The 22284-nt window shown below is 56.0% G+C and overlaps 2 protein-coding genes across 2 annotated transcripts in view; both read left to right on the forward strand.

Annotated features, from left to right (window-relative positions):
• The window catches only part of ARID3A (AT-rich interaction domain 3A), a 40885-nt gene extending 37146 nt beyond the window's left edge, over positions 1-3739 (forward strand). The window contains exon 8 of the mRNA XM_049876086.1: positions 128-3739. Within this exon, the coding sequence (XP_049732043.1) occupies positions 128-300 (173 nt within the window). The 3' untranslated portion in view covers positions 301-3739. The remainder of the gene's footprint in view (positions 1-127) is intronic.
• A 9750-nt stretch (positions 3740-13489) lies between these two features.
• On the forward strand, positions 13490-20414 carry WDR18 (WD repeat domain 18). The gene is made up of 10 exons (XM_049876091.1): positions 13490-13708; positions 14741-14851; positions 16243-16376; positions 16580-16721; positions 16944-17087; positions 17202-17266; positions 17467-17591; positions 18309-18475; positions 19689-19757; positions 20067-20414. The coding sequence occupies exons 1-10, from the start codon at positions 13499-13501 to the stop codon at positions 20196-20198; spliced, it is 1299 nt and encodes a 432-aa protein (XP_049732048.1). The 5' UTR covers positions 13490-13498; the 3' UTR covers positions 20199-20414.
• Positions 20415-22284: the final 1870 nt, after the last annotated feature.

Here is a 22284-nt window from a genome sequence, read left to right on the forward strand (position 1 = left end):
TGAGGTGGGTGAGCAGATGCTTCAAGGAGTTTACGACTGATGGAGCACCATGTGGGGTCTCTCTCGTACCTGTCGTTGAATCCTCTCAAAGTCTGCATGACTCATTTATCCTCCTGTCCTGCCTTAGGAGTGCTGTTTGCTCAGCCGCCAGCCCCCACGCCACCCTCAGCTCCCAACAAAGGCGGCAGCGGGAGTCGGGGAGGAAGCAGCGGGACCAGCAGCAGCTCAGGCAGCCAGGCTGGGCCGGCAGGGTTGTCCACAGCCCCCACGTCTTCTACCTCAAATAACTCGTTGCCTTAACCGCATCACTCCCCACCCACCACCCCCCAAACCCTGCCAGACTGGGCAGGGGGTCAAGGTGGGCCAAGCAGGGGCCAGGATGGCGGAAGATACGGGTGGGGAGGGAAGATACCCACAAAGGAGCCACAGCTGACGCCAAAAAAAAAAAAAAGAGAGAAAAAAATATATACATATATATATAAAGAAAATTTAATAAAACAGGGGAAAACCAAGGAACACTTGAATTTCTCAGGTTTTGGACATTCAGAGAGATGAATTGTGAGAACAGCAAGGAAAATCAGAAAAGAGGCAAATCTAATACTTCCTGGGGTTTTCCTGCAACCCTGGTGGACTGGTGACTCTGGTGTCTGGTTTGGACCAGCTGCAATGTAAGGCCAACCCTGTTTACCTCATACATCCCTGCACTGTGTGTTTTCATTTTTTTTGTCTTTTTTTTTTTTTTTTTATTAGTCATCATACACTCATCATGTCCAGCTCCTTGTGTTGAATGAAACCCCTGAGCCAAGATCAGCTGAATTTTTTTCTTGTTGCTTTTGGAAACTTTTTTTTTTTTTTTTTTTCCAAAGAAATAACATTTAAACTATATAGGGCTTTTAAGAGGTTTCGGGGTTTTGTTTTGTAAATATTCTATTTTATTCTTGGGGGGGGGAACCAAACCTTAGTGAAAGGAGATATATATCTATATATATGTGTTCATTCAGGGAAACTGGACTTGAAAAAACAAAAAAAGAAAAAAAAAAGTTTAAAAAAACAACAACAACAGAAAAAAAAAACAAGTGTAATAACCTTTTATTTTTCCCCGAGTGATTGGGGTTCCTTTGTGCATTACCTGGGAGGCATTGGGGAGCTGGCAGCCCAGGACACTGGACCCCTGGGGCTGGAGCCACCAAAGGTGACCAACTCAGGTGCTGTGGAGCGGGCAGGGGTGGGGGTGCGTGCCAGGGTCCATAGGGGTGTCTTCGATGCTTTTCTTCCTGCTGTGCTCTGCTCTCTGTGTGGCCTCTTGTGTCGGGAACCTGGATGTCTTAACTAGAAAATAGAAGGTGCTCGTGATTGGGAAGAGGGGCTGTCCCAACCCCCAGGCTCCTGTCTCAGGGATGAATGTGGCCTGAGAGGCTCCTTGCAGCGCCCGGAATCTCGCCTGAAAGGGCTGCTTCCGGGGACTATCAATACTGGGGGTGGGGCAAAGCCGGGCCCAGCTCAGGTGGAAGGTTTGGGGGCCCAGCATCCTGGGTGCCCCTCCAGACATTCTCATCTCCTTCTCTCTGTCCTTTTGTTTTCTCTTGGTCCTTTGCGCACAGGGCCACCCGTTCCCTCAGCTCTGTGGTGACAGTGCTGCAGAGGCCAAGGCCAAGAAGGGAGGCTGCAGCCCCCACCTCCACTCCTGTGTCTAACTGCTCCCCAGGTTAGAAGAATGTGGGTGTCGGGGGACACAGCTGGGCCTGGGGTTGATTCCACATGCTGGTGATGGCCTTTGGCGGCAGAAATGTGTTGCCCTAAACCCCTTGCTCAAACTCTCTGCCCGTCGTCATCCCCGGGGACCTGCGTGGTCATGGGGGGACTGTCGTGTCTTACATGGTCTCACGTTTCATGCACTGGGTTTTAATTTCTCTGGAGAGGGGATTAACTCTGCTGATCCCAGGGCAATTCTGGAATCTCTGCCTGGTCTCTCTGCCCCTAATTGGGCCCAGGGAGCCGAGCGTAATGAGGCCAGGGTGGGCCTAAGGGGTGGTAAGGCGAGGCCTACACGGTTTCCTGGTCCCAGGCATCAATTTTGTTGCCTTGGAGATGTTCTCTGGGGATATAGAGCCTGGAGGCTGGGCTCACTCGTGATGGGCTGTGCTGTGTCTTAGGGAAGGGAACCCCCCTTTCTATGTGTGTCTCAGGGTCACTTATGCCCCCATCCTTCCAGGAGAGGGTAGCAGGCATCTGGGGGTTTCCTCTCAGTAGGTTCTCCCCCTCCCCTTTCCCCTTGGGCAGGCACCGTAGAAGCACAATCATTGAGGGAGGGAGGTTATTCCGTACCCAAAAGGGGGATACAATCTTGCCCCATGAAGAACCATCTGGGCTCTGTCCAGTCTGCGTCCCTCCCAGCCCGGGTGCTGACGCCTTCACCCCCATCTCCTTGCTGTCCTGCCCCCGCCTTTGCCAGCTGCCTTCTTGGGTGTCTTAGCCCCTGTCCCATATGGAGGCCAGGCCCCTAGCTGGGGGAGATGTCTGCATTTCTGTCTACCTCAGGTCTAACTTTAGATGCCAAAAACCACATCCCCGGGCCCTGCCTTTCCTCTCTGACCCAGAACTCACTGAAGGTACTGATGGCTTGTCCTCGATGCCTCCTTCTTGCTCCCAGGCGGGACCTGGGCTCTGAAATAGGCTGTGTCCATCTGTGCGCATAGTGGGGCTGCAGGCGGGGACTCTCTCTTGGGCTGTGTGTGTGGATGTCGGTGTAAGCATGTGTGTCCCAGTGTGCAGGGAGCCCGGGTGTCGAAGGGGCTGGGTGAGCCATTGGCCCCCTGACGCCAAGTGGGCTGGATTCTAACTCGGGACTTGGCCTGCTGTTCAGCTCCAATGATTGTAGGGCGGGTGGGGCGGGCGTGGGACTTGGGACCTGTCTCCTTGGCTGACTCAGGAGGAGTAGATGGAAAGGGACAGCAGCACTGGGGGAGCCCTCGCGGTGGTGGAAATGTGAGGGGGTCCTAGAGACCCCATATTCTCGATGCTCTGGGCCAAGTGTCCTGTCTGTGCCTACGTGTCCCCACTAAGCCCCCCTGCCATTCCCACCTCCTACCTGGTGCCCATCACGGGGGTTTAAAGAAGAAGCAACTTTCTAGGGGGCAGCTCAGCACCCCATTATGCAAACCAGAGTGGGGATGGGAGCAAGCGTCTCAGCCACAGGGACCCCCTGCTTGTATGCAGTCTGTCCCAGAAGAGGTGTGCATGGCACCCAGGACCCCACCAGATTCGGGTCCCAGGAGTGCTCATGTGGTGTAGGGAGGCTCCCCCTGAGCTGGGGGTGTTTGTGGAAGGGCTGCTTCTAGAATCTTAAGCCGGCCGCAGTGTCTGGCTGTTCAGCTGTCGGGCCGGTGGGGCTCTGCGTGTGTGATCATGGTGCGTTTGTACAGTCACTTTTTTTGCTTTTACCATTTTTGCCAACTTCGTTCCTTTTTTTTTTTTCTCGGCAATAATATGACATTCAGTCTTTCCTTCTTGATGTGTAAAATTTCAGTCGCTCTGGGGTTTGTTAGCTGGCGTGGGGACCACGCCTGAACTCAGGTAAAAGGAAAAACTTAAAAAAAAAAAAAAAAACTTAAAAAAAAAAAAGGCAACAAAAACCACATTCTACCTCTGGCCCGGCCCGGCCTGGCTGCAGCAGGGCGGCCCGGGACAATTTCAGTTTTTGCAGAACATTCAGGTATTAAAAGGAAAAAAAAAAAAAAAAGACAAGAAGACAAAAAAAAAAAAAAAAGGTGTGATTTTGAAATTTAAAAGAACACTGAAAGTTTACGTTTTATAATAACATTATTATGCAGATTGTATTTAAACTTCAGAAATATTTAAGACAATTGTAACCCTGTAAAGTCGATGAGATATTAAAACAAGACAAAACACTTCTGACTTTTAACAGTGGCTCCCATGGTGGTTTTTTGAGGCGTCTCCCGCCGAAGCCCAGGCATAGGGTGGGTGGACAGAGAGCTGGTCCCCGGTGCCCCGAGTCTGGCTCTGAGCAGCAGAGAGCACAAGGCTGAAAGCACGAGCCCCCTCCTGGGGAACTGTGCCCCTAGGGGGCCCTGAGCAATGTCTGGAGACATTTGTGGGTGTCATGACTTGGTGGGGGTGCTATGGCATTGGGTGGGTGGAGGCCAGGGATGCTGCTCAACACCCTACAGTGCACAGGACAGCCCCACCCCAGACAAAGATCCCACCCTGTGTCAGCAGTGCCAAGAGGGAGACCCTGCACTAATTAGGAAAGCATTGGGTTGGGTCCTTGCTCACACCACGCACCAGAATAAAATCCCAGTGGGTCAGACAGTGTAAACCAGGGGGACCCTCCAGCTCCTGTGATTTCCCTCCTCTGTCCTCCCCACTCAGTGTGTGGACTGAAACGTGTGCAGGGCCCTAGGAAGGAGCCCTGGTGGTAGGTAACATGGTTGAGTCCTCAGCTGCAAACCGAAAGGTTGGCAGTTGGAACCCACCCAGCACCTCCGAGGTAGAAAGACCTGGCAGTCTGCTCCCATAAAGATTACAGCCTAGAAAACCCTAGGGGGCACTTCTGCTCTATCACGTGGGATCGCTATGAATCAAGTCAACTCCGTGGCACCTGATGACAACAGCAGCATCCTAAGGCTTCAGTAGGTTAGGTGATTATGAGACGCAGAGCCTTGGGGGTCAATGGCAACGAAACCCCTAACCCAGGGGTTCTGACTTGGATAATTCTGGCCCTAGGGGACACTTAATGAAGGCGGGGGCTGCTACTAGCATCATGTGGGTAGAAACCAGGACACTGCTCAGCACCCTAAATGCACAGGACAGCCCACCCCAGAGAAGGATCTGGTCCCCATGTCAGCAGTGCAAGGGGGGCACCTCCCTGTGTTTGTTTTAGAGCTGACCGGGTTCATACGTGGGGGCCTGGAGCCATTGAGCACTGTACCCTAGCTGTCCCCAGTTTCACAGATTCTGCAGGTGACCTGAGTAGGGCACGGCTAGGCCTGTCCCAGATCCTTGTGTGACTGAAGCCCCCAGGGTTTATGCCTCCACACCGCCTTGCACCATGCCACCCTGGTGGCATTTGTCCCTTTAAGAGGCCAAGCCTGGTAGTGTCCCAGGGCCTTTGCATGCACTGTTTCTGGAAAGCCCACTCCCTCCCTCTTTGCTTACATGTTCCAAGACAGTGCTCATGCCAGCCTCAGTCCAGGCGTTCCTTGATGCTGCAGGCCTCCTTCCCTGGGGGAGCACACGTTGGCCCTGCCCTCCATGTCTTCCGCTCCCTTGGACAGTCCCTCCCCAGTGCATCACTTCTACCTGGGGAGCAACACGTCCATCGCCTGAGGGACTACACTTGGAGATGATACCTGCTGGGAGCTGGCCTCCTGAGCTGGGGGCATCCTGGGGAGGCAGGGAGTTTGTTTGGGGACCTCTTCCTCTCACTCAGGGTGGCTAGGACTTCAACAAAAATCCACATCTTTCCCAGGGTTGGCAACACTTTCACTTTATAGGTTTCAACACTGTGGCCCCAAAGAAACAAGACCAAGGGCCAGATTTGGCTCTTGGGCCACCAGTTTGCAACCCCTGACTCAGGAAATAGTGAAGGGGATTCCCTAGGTTCTCAGGCTCCAAATCAAGCATCAGAGAGCAGCATCACAGGGTTTTGGCCAGGAGCGATGTCCCGGGGTCCGACCTATTGTCCTGGTGTCACCCATACCCTGGTCTTGGCCACCGAACAGGACGGACTCAAGGTCAACGTGGCCAGATGAGGCAGGCCCTGACTCGGGCTTCCCACCTCCTAGCTCCCCTATCCCGGCTCTGGCCATGTCTAGCCTGGGCTGGTCCTGCTGGGTCAGCCCCGGAGGCTGCCTTTAGAGAGAGAAAAACAACCCCCTTCCTGTTCCTGTCTCAACCGGTTGACTCGTACACAATTACCTGTGACCCAATCTCGTCCATGTCTGAAAGGGAGAAACAGGGCATTCTCTGTAAGAGTTGCCTACGTCTCAGCCCGTCTCCACAGAGCCTGGGGGATCAGGAAGGGTCAGAGGCCAGAGGTCAGCCCACTGCACCTCCTGCCCCCTCCCTCTGGAGATAAGGGGTGCGGGGTGTTGTAAAGAAGGCCCCTTTCTGGCAAACTGGATCGTCCTGTCTTACGTATTTATATCTCAGCTGAGGAGACCAGAGAGGGGGCCAGGGGACCTGAGGTCACACAGCATCTGGGGAAGATTTAAGGAAGGGTCCTGGTCCCACCACCCCCTCCCCAGCCTCCCAGAACCCAGCCGGCCACAGCCTCCCTGGGTGCTGGTAGAGCTTGTTAGATGGCTCCCGGAGGTGAAACTCAAAACCAGACCTGATTAGCTAAAGGCTGGAGCTTCGGAGGGGGAGGTGGCTGGAAACAGGCCTGAGAAAGGAGCCAGTTTTCATTTCGAGTCATCTGGCTCCCCGTCCCACCATCATCGCAGGTGATGTGGCTGCTCTGGGAAGGCCCAGAGCTGCTGGGCTACTTGGCGGGTCCCTGGGGACAGACGAGATGGGGCTGGAGGCCAATTCTGGGACACTCGGCAAACAGGAGGTGCTCAGTACATGTGCAGGGAAAGGAGGCAGGGTTTGGACCCAGAGGAGTTATGTTTATCTCTGTGCCTCAGTTTCCCCACCCCAGCCCTTCCCCGTGCCCCCCCAGACTTGGTTTAGGAGGGGGCACCCAACCTACACCAATGGGCCCTGGCCACTGGGTGGTCTGGAGACGCCCCCAAGCATGGCTTTTGTCCGGCTTTGCTGACACAACTGGTCTGTCCTCATTCCGGGAACAGGGCTGGGGGCGGGGTGACCTCTGACCTTGCATAGCCGCCTGGCCGAGCTGGGTCCCCAGGGAAGGAGGGGGGAGGGAATACTTGCCCAGACTGGGCCACAGCAGGAGGCCTGGGACGGGAGTGCTGGGCGGCAGCTGCCGGGCTCCTGGGGCCTGGCCCTGCCTGACCATCCACCACCCACACCCCCTTCAGCCTCATGGGATCCCCCTTGCTCTCCGGGCGGCAGCCCACACCTGCCAGATCCAGGGCCCCGGTACCCATGGATTAGGCAAAATCAAGTTCCCACTGCCCCTCACATAACCTCCCACAAGCCCATGGGCGAGGAAGTGGGGAAACTGAGGCCCAGGCCAGCGCAGCAAGCTGCCTCACAGCTCAGAAGAGGCAAAATCCACCTGAGAGCCCCAGTTCAACCCCTGAGCCTGCATTTAGGAGAACACCCAGCCTCAGGCCTGTTCTGGAAACCACACCGTGTAAGGACGCTGTCGTCAAACTGGGTTCCCCAGAGCAGTGGGGGACCTCAGAGCAGCCTGGGCGCGCGAACACTGGTCCATTGGGATTCAAAGAAAGATTAGGCTTGGGGAAAATGGTGTTTGAAACGTGTAAATTAGCACTCGAAGTGATTCGGTTTTCCTGTTCACGTTTTTGGGAACCTGAGGGCATCAGCCGGTCCTGGAGGTGGAAGTCAGGAACAATTGGTTCTAGTTCCAAACGGTCCTCGGACTAGGTGGTCCCTGCCTCAGTTTCCCCATTTGGAAGCTGCTGGAGGCTTGAACTTCCTGATCTCCTTGGCTCCCTACTACTCCCTTCCCCAGGATAAAACCCGGCTCTTCCTCTTCACGGGCACACAAGGCCCAGCGTGGCGCAGTCCCTACATGGTTGCCACCTCAGGGCCTTTACACCACTGTACACTGCCAGGTACACTCTTATCTTCAGGTTGTTAGCTCCCAGCCCAAGCAGACCTCCTCTTGGACCTCCCTCCCAACCCCTAGATCCGGAAGGTGCCCTGTGACACCCCCCACTCCCCATAACTGCTTTGTAGCTGTTTACGCGCAGGTCTCCCCCTCCACCTGAAGCCTCCCCCACCCCCGACTAGCGGCTGGGTCGTGGCTCACGCCTGCCACCTGGTGGCCCGTGCTGGAGCAGCAGCTCCCCGCATTTGGACACCCCCTTCTGTTCAAGCAGAACGCCCCCCTCTTTTCTCCCCTCACCCTCCCCTGGGACTTAGGAGGCAGTCTCTGCCGGCTCTGGGCCCGCTTGCATGCCCCAATAAATGCCCCCAAAGGCCTGGAGGCTTGGGTATCTGGGGACTGGAAAATGTATCCTGAATCCAGTCTGACCCAATATTGCTAGTGGGCACAGACCCAGTACAGCCGGGGTTCCCAAGCCGGTCATGGTCCCTTTTTGAAGGTTAGCAGTTAATCACACATTTTAAAAACACTGTTTTTAGACATAGCCTGGGGCTGGGCATCTGGGGTGTGGAAGTTAGGCTGAGCTGCAGGCTCCTTTGGGCTGCACCAAGTGGCTGAAATTAAAAAAAAAAAAAAATTGAATTTTGCCATCCCCAAAGTAGGGTTGGTCAATAATAAATAAGCACTTAATTGCCATGTACTGAGCGCCAATTGGGTGCTAGGTATGGAGCCCGTGTTTTACGTGAAACTTCTCATTTAGGCCTGTGAGGTGGGACTTTGCACATAAAAAAAGAAGAACCCTGAGGTTGAGTCACTGGCCCAAGGGCGCCTAGCAGGAGACTCCCGAGCCAGACCTCAAAGCTCTTAAGTTACTCACTGTTCACGGAAGGCCCTGGGCCTTGGTTTCTCCATCTGTCTTTTTGGAGGGGGGTCACCTACACCTTCTAGGGTCTTGAACCAGGGATGGGTTACCCAATAAGCAAGGTAAGCACGTGCTTAGGAAATCAACAAAACAGGGGCACCAGTTGTCCGAAGCAGAGACCCAATGAAGCCAACCCATCAGGACACAAGGGAAATTGAGCACACAACGACGATTCAAGAAAGACTGTATTCGTTATCCTCATTCTGTGTGGAAGCGGGTGCTGTTTGTGGCTTTTAACGGTGAGAAAATCATTGAAGAATCTAAGAGTAAAGATAGAAAATGTTTTTCATTATAAGATGTTAGAGATGAAAGATCCATCTACAAGTAAAATACAGTGATTTGTGGCAATATTTGTTTTCTGATCATTTTCTTTTATGACATATTTTTATGGATAATTACAGCATTTATTATGAAACAAGCATCAGAACTGAAGTCCGAGCCCTTTAAAACAAAATGGGTGAAAGTCAATTTTTCGTTGTGGGAGATCAACAGGATTTTACGACTGCTGAAACAGCTAAGTTCATTGACTCACTTTCTTTATTGTAGAACATGTGGAATACTCTTTTTGTAGAAAACGTGGTATAGAGGAAAAATCTTAGTGCCCCCATCCACTAAAAATTTTATACTCCAGCACATCTCATTCCGCTCGAGTGGCACAGACCACTTTTACGTTCAATCGCTAGTATTATAGTCTCATTTGAAAAGAAATTACAGCACGTATGTTGTCCTTAGGTGCCGTTGAGTAGGTTCCAGCTCACAGCGACCCTACGCACAACAGAACGACACACTGCCTGGTCCTGCGCCATCCTCACAATCGTTGTTAAGCTTGAGCTCATTGTTGCAGCCACTGTGTCAACCCACCTCGTTGAGGGTCTTCCTCTTTTCCGCTGACCCTGTACTCTGCCAAGCATGATGTCCTTCTCCAGGGACTGATCCCTCCTGACAACATGTCCAAAGTATGTAAGATGCAGTCTGGCCATCCTTGCTTCCAAGGAGCATTTTGGTTGTACTTCTTCCAAGACAGATATATTTGTTGTTCTGGCAGTCCACGGTATAGTCAATATTTCTGGCCAACACCATAATTCAAAGGCAGCAGTTCTTCAGTCTTCCTTATTCATTGTCCAGCTTTCACGTGTATATGAAGTGGCTTGGGTCAGGTGCACCTTAGTCTTCAAGGTGATATCTTTGCAGCAGATATGCCCAATGCAATGCGTCATTTGATTCGTTGACTGCTGCTTCCATGGGTGTTGATTGTGGATCCAAGTAAAATGAAATCCTTGACAACATCAGTCTTCATTTGTCATCGTGGTGCAATGGATCGCTTCCGTGTGGCCTTCTCGCAATGATGTTGTAACTCTCACCCAAGTGACTGGGTGGGGGGGACTCTGCAAATAGGGTAATTGTGGCCCACCAAGGGGTTGGTCAATTTTGCCATCCTGCTGGGCTTGAAATGAGCTATCCCAGAGGCAGGAAAGAGAGGATCCCACCACCACCAACGAAGAGCAGCCAGGAGCAGGGCGTGCAGGGTTCCTGCACTGAGAAGCTCCTGGAGCCAAGAGACACAGAGAGAGCTCTTATCAGCAGAGCTAGAAGAGCTTTGTAACCCAAGCCTAAGCAGGGCAGAGGCCGAGGGCCAGAGAGGTGTGCCTGTGAGCACAGCTGAGAAGAGGCTGTCCCGATGGAAGAACTGTATCCTGAGCCTGACCGGTAACCTGTTACTTCCACAACAAACCCCATGATCATGAGTATGGTAAGTTCTGTGTGGCCACTGCAATGAATTATCATACCCAGCACAGAACTAGAGTGTTGTGGGAGAGACAGTTGGTGTCAGAATTGGTATAGATGGCGTAGCATTCCGCCTCATGGGAATCAGCCTTGGGCGATTGGTCTTGATTCTCCTTCCCCCTCGTGAAGTTAGAGGAGGACAGACACCACCCCCACATTTTACAATCATGATGTTGTTTATTCGTCCAGTTGTGAGAAATTCTGTTTTCTTTATGTCCAAGTGTAATCCATACTGAAGGCTGTAGTCTTTGATCTTCATCAGTAAGTGCTTCAGGTCTTCTCTGCTTTCAGCAAGTAAAGTTGTGTCATCTGCCTAATGCAGGTTGTTAATGAGCCTTTCTCCAGTCCTGATGCCCCGTTCTTCATACAGTCCAACTTCTCAGATTATCTGCTCAGCATACAGACTAAGTATGGTTGAGAGAACAGAACCCTGACACACACCTTTCTTGATTTTAAACTATGCAGTATCCCCTTCTTCTGTTTGAACGACTGCCTCTTGGTCTGGGTATCTGTTCCACATGAGTGAAAAAATTCCCATTCTTAGAAATGTCCACAATTTGTTATGATCCACACAGTTAAATGCCTTTGCATAGTCAATAAAACACAGGTAAATACCCTTCTGGTAGTCTCTGCTTTCAGCCAGGATCCATCTGACATCAGCAATGATATCCCTGGTTCCACGTCCTCTTCTGAATCCGGCTTGCATTTCTGGCAGTTCCCTGTCAATGTACTGCTGCAGCTGTTTTTAAATTACCTTTAGCAAATTTTACTTGTGTGTGATATTAATGATAGTGTTAACTGATATTCATAATTCCTGCATTTTGTTGGATCTCCTTTCTTTGGAATAGACACAAATATGGATCTCTTCCAGTCGGGTGACTACATCTTTCAAATTTTTTGGCATAGACAAGTATTTCCAGTGTTGCATCCATTTGTTGAAACATCTCATTGGGTATTCCCTCAATTCCTGGTTCCCTGTTTTTCACCAATGCCTTCAGTGCAGCTTGGAGTTCTTCCTTCAGTACCATCAGTTCTTAATCATACGTTACCTCCTGAAATGGCTGAATGTTGACCAATTCTTTTCCATACAGTGACTGTGTATTACTTCCATCTTCTTTTTTTATACATATAATTTTTATTGTGCTTTAAGTGAAAGTTTACAAATCAAGTCAGTCTCTCACGCAAAAACTTATATACACCTTGCTACACACTCCCAATTACTCTCCCCCTAATGAGACAGCCCGCTCTCTCCCTCCGCTCTCTCTTTTCATGTCCATTCTGCCAGCTTCTAACCCTCTCTGCCCTCTCATCTCCCCTCCAGGCAGGAGATGCCAACATAGTCCCAAGTGTCCACCTGATCCAAGAAGCTTGCTCCTCACCAGCATCCCTGTCCAACCCATTGTCCAGTCCAATCCATGTCTGAAGAGTTGGCTTCAGGAATGGTTCCTGTCCTGGCCAACAGAAGGTCTGGGGGCCATGACCTTCCATCTTCTTTTGATGCTTCCTGCATCACTTGAATATTGTCCCCATAGAATCCTTCAATATTGCAACTTCAGTTTTTTCAGCTTGAGAAACGCTGAGTGTGTTCTTCCCTTTTGGTTTTCTATCTCCAGGCACTGGCACTTTTCACTATACTATTTTGTCTTCTTCAGCCACCCTTTGAAATATTCTGTTCAGTTCTGTTACTTCTTTTCTTCCACTCACTCTAGCTACTCTGTGTTCAAGAGCAAGTTTCAGAGTCTCTTCTGACATGCATTTTGATCTTTTCTTTCCTGTCTTTTTAATGACCTCTTACTTTCTTCATGTATGTCATCCTACAACTCATCTGTTTTCAGCCATTAGTGTTTAGTGCATCAGATCTCTCCGTGAGATGGTCTCTAAATTCAGGTGGTATATACTGAATTGTGGTGTTGGCGAAGAATATTGAATATACCGTGGACTGCCAAAAGAACAAACAAATCTGTCTTGGAAGAAATACAACCAGAATGCTCCTTAGAAGCAAGGATGGAGACTGCATCTTACATGTTTTGGACATGTTGTCAGGAGGGATCAGTCCCTGGAGATGGACATCATGCCTGGCAGAGTACAGGGTCAGCGGCAAAGAGGAAGGCCCTCAACGAGGCGGATTGACACAGTGGCTGCAACAATGAGCTCAAGCATAACAACGATTGTGAGGATGGCGCAGGACTGGGCAGTGTGTCGTTCTGTTGTGCACAGGGTCGCTGTGAGTCGGAACAGACTCGACGGCACCTAACAACAACAACAATACTCAAGGCTGTACTCTGGCTCTGGGGGTTTTAATTTTCTTCAGCTTCAACATGAACTTGCATAGGAGAAATTGATGGTCTGTTCCACAGTCGGCCCCTGCCTTGCTCTGACTGACTACATTGATCTTCTCCATCGTCTCTTTCCATAGATGTAGTCAATTTGATTCCTGTGTATTGTCTCCAGTGAGGTCCATGTATATAGCCGCCATTTATGCTGTTGAAAAAAAGCTATTTCCAATGAACAAGTTATTGGTCTTGCAAAAATCACGTGATCTCCAGCGCTGTTTCTATCACCAAGGCCATATTTTCCAACCACAATCCTTCTTGTTTCCAGCTTTCGCATTCCAATATATACACAAAATCAAAAACCACACCCATCGCCGGGGAATCAATTCCGACTCACAGCTACCCTACAGAACAGTGCAAAACCGCCTCTTAGGGTTTCCAAGGAACATCCGGTGGATTCGAACTGCTGACCTCTCGGTGAGGAGCCGAGCTCTTAGCCACTGTGCCACCAGGGCTTCTCCGATGTATGTGCATACATAACTCACATAAACTATTCAAATACGTGAATACGCAGAGGCGGGGGTGCCACAGACCGTCAGTGTTTAGGGCCCCACACGCCTTAACCTGGCCCTACGTTCTCGCCGGGGGAAGCCCAGTTCCCCGGGGTGTGCGCATGCGCAGCCACTCCTGCCGCCGGGGGAGGGGGCGAGCCAGCGTGCTTGCCTCTCTAGCCCGCTATTCGCAGCCGCGAGCGTCTCGCTGCTGGTGACGCACTTCCGGGGCGGTGGCGAAGGCAAGATGGCGGCGCCCATGGAGGTGGCCGTGTGTACGGACTCGGCGGGCCAGCTGTGGAGCTGCGTCGTGTGGGAGCTGCACTCGGGCGCCAACTTGCTCACCTACCGCGGCGGCCAAGCGGGGCCCCGCGGCCTCGCGCTGCTCAACGGCGAGTACCTGCTGGCGGCGCAGCTGGGCAAGAACTACATCAGCGCCTGGGAGCTGCACCGCAAGGTTTGGGGGCGCGCCCGGGGCCCGGCGCCGTTAGGGGCGGCGCGCCCGAGACCGGGAGGTAGAGAGGGGTCAGTGGGGGCCGCACGCGCCGGAGCTGGGGTGCGGGTGGGGGTGGGAGTAGCTCGGTCTGTGCTGTGCGCAGGCGCGGGTTTGGGGGCTTTTTGCAGGGGGAGGCGTGCGCCTTACAACGGGTGGCGTCTGCTCGGCGCTGTGCGCACGCGCGGAGCTTGGGGCGGCCGTGGTTTGGGGGACTGGGGGCTGGGTCTCTGGGCAGCCAGTGCGCACGGACAACAGGGGCTTGGGGTGCGAGGGGGCACTTGGGAGACTCATGCATGTATCCCCCCTTTGCGCGCGCACGCACGCACACACGTGAACACACACCCATACAAACACGCACACACACGCGCAAACATGCGCACACACACATGCACACACACACACACACAACGGTGCCCTTGAGGTGCCCCGTACTCTTGGCTGCCACGTTGTGTCACAGTAGAACTGAGATCTGTAGGGTTTTTGGTGGCTGACTTTTTGGAAGTAGATCGCCAGGCCTTTCTTGCCAGGCCTTTCTTCCGAAGTGCTTCTGGGTGGACTCAAACCTCCAACCTTTCAGTTAGCAGCCCAGCTCATTCACTGTTTGTGCCACCCAGGGACTCCCTACACATTCCCCCCAAAAAGGACACCCTGGCCTTCGCCATCAGGGCCCACATTTCCTTTCTATCAGCAACCCTGAGATGCAGGCCTTGTCAGGCCCACACACAACCCAGGAGGGGTTCCCATTTCAGAAATTGAAGATAACAGCACAGACCTTAGGAGAGGCAGGGTCGGACAGACGGGCCACTGCCTTCTCTCTGCCCTGCAGAGCCCCTGGCAGGCTGGCACCTCCCTGCTGCCGGCCCCCCCATCCTGGACTGGAAGCCGGCTCCCACCTCCCTCCCTGTCCCTGGCTCCTCATTCTTGTGTCTGAGCGTCCCCTGCCCCGTGGGCCCCCGTACACCGTGACGCACACTGGGTCTGTTGTGTCCCCAGGACCAGCTCCAGCATAAGATCATGTGCCCAGGGCCCGTCACCTGTCTGACCACGTCTCCTGACGGCCTCTACGTCCTGGCCGGCATCGAGGAAAGCATACACCTATGGGAGGTAGGGAGAGCATGGCCTTGGGCTGGGGCTCGAGCGGCTGGTGCTCGTGGGGGTCTTCATGCAGTGCAAACAGTACGGGATTCACGGGTGGGAGCCACATTCTGCTTGTCCTGACTCATGTCCGCACCGGCCTTGACACGCGAACCTTGCTGTCTTCAATGACACAAGAGCAGTGAGATGCCGGGTCCTTGGTAGTCTCATCCCTTGGCTCTGAAAACTCAGTCCGTGGCTTTGAAGCCCGGATGGGGTCACTCAGGCAGTAGGAGGGAAACCAAGGCACTAGGCACCTCACAGGTGCTGGTCATGGTGATCCCCTGCCGGCAGCCGACCGCCATGCAGGATGGCCATGTGAGGAAGGATGACTCCTGGGGCGGGTGGGGGGGGTGGTGCTTCAGGCCAAAGCCCCTCCCACCCACCAAGGGGTGGTCGGGTGTTACCTGCTGGTTGGCAGTTGCCCTGGTGGCCTGCTTCCCTGACCCCTGGGAGAGTTTCTGAGCTCTGACCACAAGGGGGTGCCCTCGCTAGCTGGAGGCCAGAGCTCTGTTCCCCTGACTCCTTATCTGCTGTTTTCCCTCCCTCCACGGGGTATGGCTGAGTCGGGGACAAACGCAGAGGGTCCGAGCTGGAAAGGAAATCCTTAGAGCAGGGAGGCCTGGCCCCGAGCCCGTGGTCAACTGGCTCAGAGCCCTGAGGTCCGTCTACCAAGCAGGCTTTTCAGCAGGACCTACCAGGAGGCAGGGGGCAGCCTACGATTGGTCCCAGCCCCAAAGCTTTGTGTGTGAGCATGAGTGTGTGTATACATGCATACATGTGTGTATGTTTGTGCACATGTACGTGTTCTTGCGTGTATATGTGTGTGTCTCAGCGGCTAGTAGCACACTGGATGGCAGTGTTTACACTGTTAAACCTCCCCTGCCCGGGCCCATATTTGGAAACGGAGACCCTGGGTTGTAGGACTGTCCTGGGGCTCCGAGGCGTGTCCCCTGTCCTCGCCCTGTAGTTCCTCACCATCCCCCGCCAGGACAGCACCGCCCATGCTCATGCCTCATCCTGAGTGGCCCTCCCCCATAGTCCGTTCCTCCACGGCCTGGTTGGCAGTCCCCTCACACTTCCACCGCGGTGGCCAGAGCTGGGCCGGAAGAACCATGCCTGGAGCCGAGGTCGACTGTGCTAAGGAGCATTTGAAGGTCCTTGAGGAACCCAGACCTCACTGGGCCCGGCACCCTCCCCATGGGCTGCTGCAGAGGAGGCAGGCCGTGAACAGAGCCGTGCAGGCATGGGGTGGGCAGGCTGTCCCTTTCCAACCCCGCTGGCCCGGTCACGGGGTCAGGGCTCCAGGGTCGTGACCCTTCAGCACGTGCAGCTGTGGGGATGACCCCGGGTACCCCCAGGTCTCCACAGGGAACCTCCTGGTCATCCTGAGCCGCCACTACCAGGACGTGGCATGTCTACAGTTCACGGGGGATGGCAGTCACTTCATCTCGGGGGGCAAGGACTGCCTGGCGTTGGCCTGGAGCCTTTACAGGTAGTGCCCTGACCCTTCGTGACATCTTGGGAGTCAGGGACCCCGGCCGGACAAGGCCCTTGGCGAAGTGCAGGGAGCTTGTCCTGGCCAGCCACACAGGGGGGCGTGTTTTGTTGGGGGCTGTGGGGTTCCATCAGGCAGCAGGATGTGGGGGTGGGGCTGGGTGGGTGTGGAGGCAGAACTGAGTGCCACCCACTTGCCAGTGTGCTTCAGGCAGACCCCTCCAGGATCCCAGCCCCCCGGCACGTCTGGACACATCACACCTTGCCCATCACAGATCTGCACTGTGGCTTTGGAGGGCCACTGGCCCGGGTGGCCACAGCCTCGCTGGACCAGACGGTGAAGGTGGGGCCCCCTTCCTCCTGGCCAGACAGCTCCTAATCTCTGACCTGAGCCACTCTGGAAAGCAGACAATGAAACACTGGGCCTTTGGCCCGGGTAGGCCTCCCGGCAGCACCAGGGGGAGGGAAAGAAGCCTGGCCCTGCATCACCCATTGGGCCCAGACCCACAGCAGCCCCCCAGCTCTGGGAGCTGTCCTTACCCCCACCCCCACCCCCACCCCCCAGCTCTGGGAGCTGTCCTCGGGGGAGCTGCTGCTCTCTGTGGTCTTCGACGTGGCAATCATGGCGGTGGCCCTGGACCTGGCTGAGCATCACATGTTCTGTGGCGGCAGTGAAGGCTCCATCTTCCAGGTGGATCTCTGCACTTGGGTGAGTGTCGCTGTGGGCAGGTGGGCAGGCAGGCAGGGACACACCCTGCTCTGCCGGAACCCCTGGGCTGAGGCCCCCACCCCTGGCGTGCATTCACCCCTCTCTGCCCCACAGCCCGGGCAGAGAGAGAAGAGCTTCCAGCCGGAGCAGGAGAGCGGAAAGGTTTTCCGAGGGCACAGGTGACGGGGGCTCAGAGGGGGCGGGCGCTGGGCAGGTGATGGGGTCTCGGGGGCAGGCACTGGGCAGGTAATGGGGGACTCGGGCTCCAAGGTGCAGCTGGTGGGCCCTGTCCTTTCCCCTTGTGGGATCATCAGTCACCGGCCGTCCTCTCAGAGCTGTGCAGGGCGACCGTTCCCAACACCTGTCTGTCCGTCCTCAGGAACCAGGTGACCTGTCTATCTGTGTCCACTGACGGCAGCCTGCTGCTCTCGGGCTCCCACGACGAGACTGTGCGGCTGTGGGACGTGCAAAGCAAGCAGTGTGTACGCACGGTGACCCTCAAAGGTGGGGGCTCGGGGGGGGCAGTGTGGGCATACTGTGACCCTCAAAGGTGGGGGCTCCGGGGCGGCAGTGCATACATACCATGACCCTCAAAGGTGGGGGTCCGGGGAGGGGGCAGTGCATACACACTGTGATCCTCAAAGGTGGTAGACCCAGGGAGGCAGTGTGGGCATACTGTGACCCTCAAAGGTGGGGGGCCCGGGGGGGCACTGCATACACACCGTGACTCTCAAAGGTGGGGGCCACAGGGGGTGAGTAGTACATACACACTGTGACCCTCAAAGGGGGGGCCCTGGGGGGGTACTGCATACACACTGTGACCCTCAAAGGGGGGGCCCCGGGGGGGCAGCACATACACACTGTGACTCTCAAAGGTGGGGGCCCTGGGGGGGGCAGTGCATACACACCATGACGCTCAAAGGTGGGGGGCCCCAGGGAGGGCAGCACATACACACCGTGACCCTCAAAGGTGGTAGACCCAGGGAGGCAGTGTGGGCATACTGTGACCCTCAAAGGTGGGCCCCTTGTACCTAACCCCCAGCAGGTCTTTGCCCTTTTGGACAGGCAGACAGGTGCTAGGTTCTGCGTGGGCAGAGTGGGTGAGGCACACCTGGGTCCCAGCTGTGCAGAAACAGTATCTGGGCTCAGGGAACAGCCAGCTCAGAGCCTCCGGGCCTGGTGGTCTGGGGGCAAGACTGGGCTGACCCCTCTCCCCCGCAGGCCCCGTGACCAACGCGTTCATCATGCTGGCGCCTGTGACCATGCTGAGCTCCGACCTCAGGCCCAGCCTGCCGCTGCCGCACTTCAACAAGCACCTGCTGGGGGCCGAGCACGGGGATGAGCCACGCCGTGGGGGTCTCACGTTACGTCTGGGCCTCCACCGGCAGGTGTGCCCCCCACTGCCCTGCCCGCTGGGATGCTCCACGTGTGTGGGGGGAGGGGCAATGCCATAGCTGGATGGTGAGGGTCTGAGGACCCTAACACTTCCACTGGTCTCTGGGGATCCAGTGACTCTTCGAGCATGTTCCACATGCCAGGGCCGAGCTCCCAGGAAGCTTTGTTGCTGGTGATGGGCTGTGAGGGTGTTAGGGGCTCTAACACCCCCAGGGGCCCCTAGGCAAGCCGAGTCAGGCCAACCTTGAGTGGAATGGAGTCCTGCTGCCCTGGCTGCCAGTGCCAGTCTTGACCTAGATGGCGTTCCAAGGCCACTGGACACACACCCCAAACAGTTCTTTCTCACCTTAAGTGCAAACTGAATTTCTTATGTGCTGGGCACTCTGTCGCCCTCCCGCCGTCTGCCCGTAGAGCTCACATCAGGGAGACAGGATGTTACCTGTGTCATCCTTCTGGCAGGAGTTTGGGATCATTCTCCAACTTCCCAGAGAAAATGGGGTTGGAGGTGGCCAGGCGGGCTGGTTCATGCCATCATGAGGGCGCACACTCTTGCGACAGGGTCCATACCCCGTGGTGGTCCTGGAGCCTTCTGGACAGAAGATGGCCCCACACCAGAGCCAAGGGGCAGCACTGGGGTGGGCGGGCCAGACCCCACTGCACACCCCAGTAGCTCCTGGGCTCAGGGTGATGTGCTCAGGCTCCCGCTGGTTCTAATGCAGGAGGCTGCCCCCAGCACTGGTGCTCAAGGTGGGTGGGTGAGGGGCCGTGGCAGCGTCCTGACAGCCTCTGGATAGGCAGCTTCAGAGGAAGGAGCCCCTGCTATGTTCCAGCTCAACCCCAAGTAGACAGGGGGTTTGTGTTTTTGGGGCCCCCACCCCCTACAGGGGTGAGGGAGATAAGGGGCATTGTCTCCTCTGGCAACACCCCTCCGTCCCGGCCAGAAGCCTGTGTCCCCAGTCTGTCCTGGAGGCCCTGTCAGCTCTCCCAAGGTATCCTCCCACCCTGGTTCCTGCCCAGCTTCCTCTCCTGTCCTCTGGTCTCAGAGCCCTCTTGGGTCAGGGGTCCTCCTGGAGCTACATGGATTTGCAGATACAGTGCACTGGTCTCTTAAGCAGGGTTACTGGCAGCAGGGACACTTGGTGTTGGGGGCAGAGGACAGACGGGTTTGGGGACCTGCACTGGTCGCTGACACAGCCTCTGTTGCAGGGCTCAGAGCCCAGCTACCTGGAGCGGGCAGAGCAGCTCCATGCAGCCATGTGCAGCACAATGGAGAAGGTGGGTGTGCAGCCAAGGCTTAGGCGGGTCTTAGAGGAGCCATGGAGGGGTGGGACCAGAGGTGGGAACGTGGAGGGGCAGGGTCTTGTGTGGCGAGCTGAGTGTGGGTAGGGCCGAGTAGGGTGTAGAGGCCATGGTGGGTGCTGTGAGCTAAAGAGAAGGTACCACCAGTCCCGCCCCCTGCCCTGCACAGTGCCCCCTCCCTTGTGGCCCTGGTCCCTGTGGTGGTGGGGTAGAGGCAGCGTGGTAGGACGTGGGGGTGGGGCGGGCGGGGTTCCTCCGGCCTCTGAGTGCCCCATGTGCCCCTAGAGTGTCCTGGGTGGCCAGGACCAGCTGCGCATCCGTGTGACCGAGCTGGAGGATGAGGTGCGTAACCTGCGCAAGATCAATCGCGACCTCTTTGACTTCTCCACACGTGTCATCACCAGGCCGACCAAGTGAGCTCGGCGTGGGAGGCCGCGCCTGCCGGGACCCTATAGGACCCCAAGGCTGTGCTCCAGGCCCCGAGCACTCCTCTTTGCTGTTTTTTGTATTTTGCTGAGTTTTTTACTCTGGAGGTCAGGTTGGGTTGTCTCAGCATTGTTCCCGTGGCATCTTTTGTACGTGTTGTTTCCTGTTGGTGCTGTTCTGATTTTTAAGAAAAGACGATGTAAATGGCTTCTCCCGGCCTCCTCAGATCTAGCCCGTGGGTGGAGGACCGGGCAGGGGCCCAGCCATGGAGGGGAGAAAGAGCCAGGGGCGCTGGTCAGTTGGCCTTGTCTCTGCTTCAGGGACGTCACCCCAGAAGTTACAGCTGCTAGGGGGCTTGGCCAGGGGAGGGGCACATGGGGGGGCGAGGCGCCTTCTGCCTGGCCTCTGACCCCATCTGAGCCCTGTGTGGCACCTGCTCCTTACCCATTCAGGCCAAGGCCCCCTGTCTGCTGACTTCGGTTCACCCACAAGGCCCTCCACCCACCCAGTCAAAAAGGTTCAGGGAGGGAAAGGGAGCTGTGCTTGTCTTTCCTGAGTCCCAAGCGGCACCTGTTTGCAGGTGAGAGTGACCACACCTGTTAAGGGTGACAGCTGTGAGGGTGCAGCCCCTGAGGGAAGGTGGGGGTTAGACAGCCCCAGGGCAGCAGGCTAGGGTGCACGGGCCCCCTCCCTGTGACGGCCATGGAGGCTCCATCCACCCTGGGTGACTGGGGGGGCCGGAGTCCCCCAAGAAGGCTAAGCTGTGACCAGACAATTCCTGCAGTGTCAAGGGCCCCCACTGCCACAGGGACTCAGCCAGCTGCAGGCCAGTGCCTGGAACCCAGCCCAGACACGTGGGCCCCAGGTCCAATGGCAGAACCTTCCAGAAAGCTGCCCCCGGCTGACAGCCTGTTTAATAACCCAGGAAATCCTTGTGACTTAGCAGAGCCCAGACGGCTGCCAGCACCGAGTTAATGCTTTTGGCTGGCAAGTCTTCCCCTTCCAGAGTTCTGTGCCCTCTCCTGGCCACAGGCTGTTCTGTGTCAGGGCTCCTGGCTTCAGGCACCACTGCCGTCACCCCACCCTCTTGGACCCTCAGCCAGGGAGCCGAGACGGGGCATCACCCAGGGCCTGTTTCCCGTGTGGAGTGAGGGATCTCCATCGTATAACACCCTCTTCACGCATACACACAGGTGCCTGCACCAGGTGCCATCAAGCCCCTGGAGGGGAGACAGATCAGAGGTGACACCTGCTGTGGGTGGCAGTGGGGAGGGGGTGGCTGTGTTCCCCGTGATGGGCCGGGCTTCCTTGGGGGTCAGCACAGAGCTGGGGCTGGCATCCGAGAAACTTGGAGCTGGAATGAGGCTGCGCTCCTGGCCCACCCCTTAGTCTCCAGAGGACTAGAGGGTCCCAACGGCGAAGATCCACACCAGTGCCCTCGGCAGCTCTCCTGCCAGGTCTGCTGCCCTGGGAGCCATGGTGAGGGTCGCCTGAAGCCCCCCACCTCCCGGCCTGCTCTGCACACATGCGTGGGCCTCTGTAATTGAACGTCCACTTGGAGAAATGGTCCCTTCGGGAGGTCTGGGAAGTGGCCCGTTGGCCGGAGCTTGTTTCTGCTCAGGTCCCAGAGAGAGCTGGGTCACTAGCCTGGAGGAGCTGGGGCTCTTGGCTTGTGTCCCGGAGGCCTTGAGTGGCCGCGTGGCTGGCTGTCTTTTCCCCGTGGGTCCTCTTCGTGGGGGGAAGCTCTCACCTCCCCTGTCCCCACTCCACCGCCGAGGTCCCCAGCACTACTCTGGACCCGGCCGTCCTGCCTCAGTGGTTCCCGCAGGGCTGGAGTGAGGGTGCGGCGTCAGCCCTATACAGGGGAGGTGGCGTTCCACTCCAGGGGCGTGCGCACTCCCAGGAAGGCCCCGGCCGGCCGGGCACTGCCACTGAAGCCTGCAGCGGACAGACGGTGGGCACCAGGCTGGCTGGTGTCCCAACAGAGCGGCCGTTATGCGCATGGCCTCGTGCCCAGCAACTGCCTGCAACCCCGCCCCTGTCCGCCGTCTCTGGATGCAAAGGTCGCCGGGTCCTC

The sequence above is a fragment of the Elephas maximus genome, chromosome 3 (assembly GCF_024166365.1).
Source record: "Elephas maximus indicus isolate mEleMax1 chromosome 3, mEleMax1 primary haplotype, whole genome shotgun sequence".
Taxonomy (NCBI): Eukaryota; Metazoa; Chordata; class Mammalia; order Proboscidea; family Elephantidae; genus Elephas; species Elephas maximus.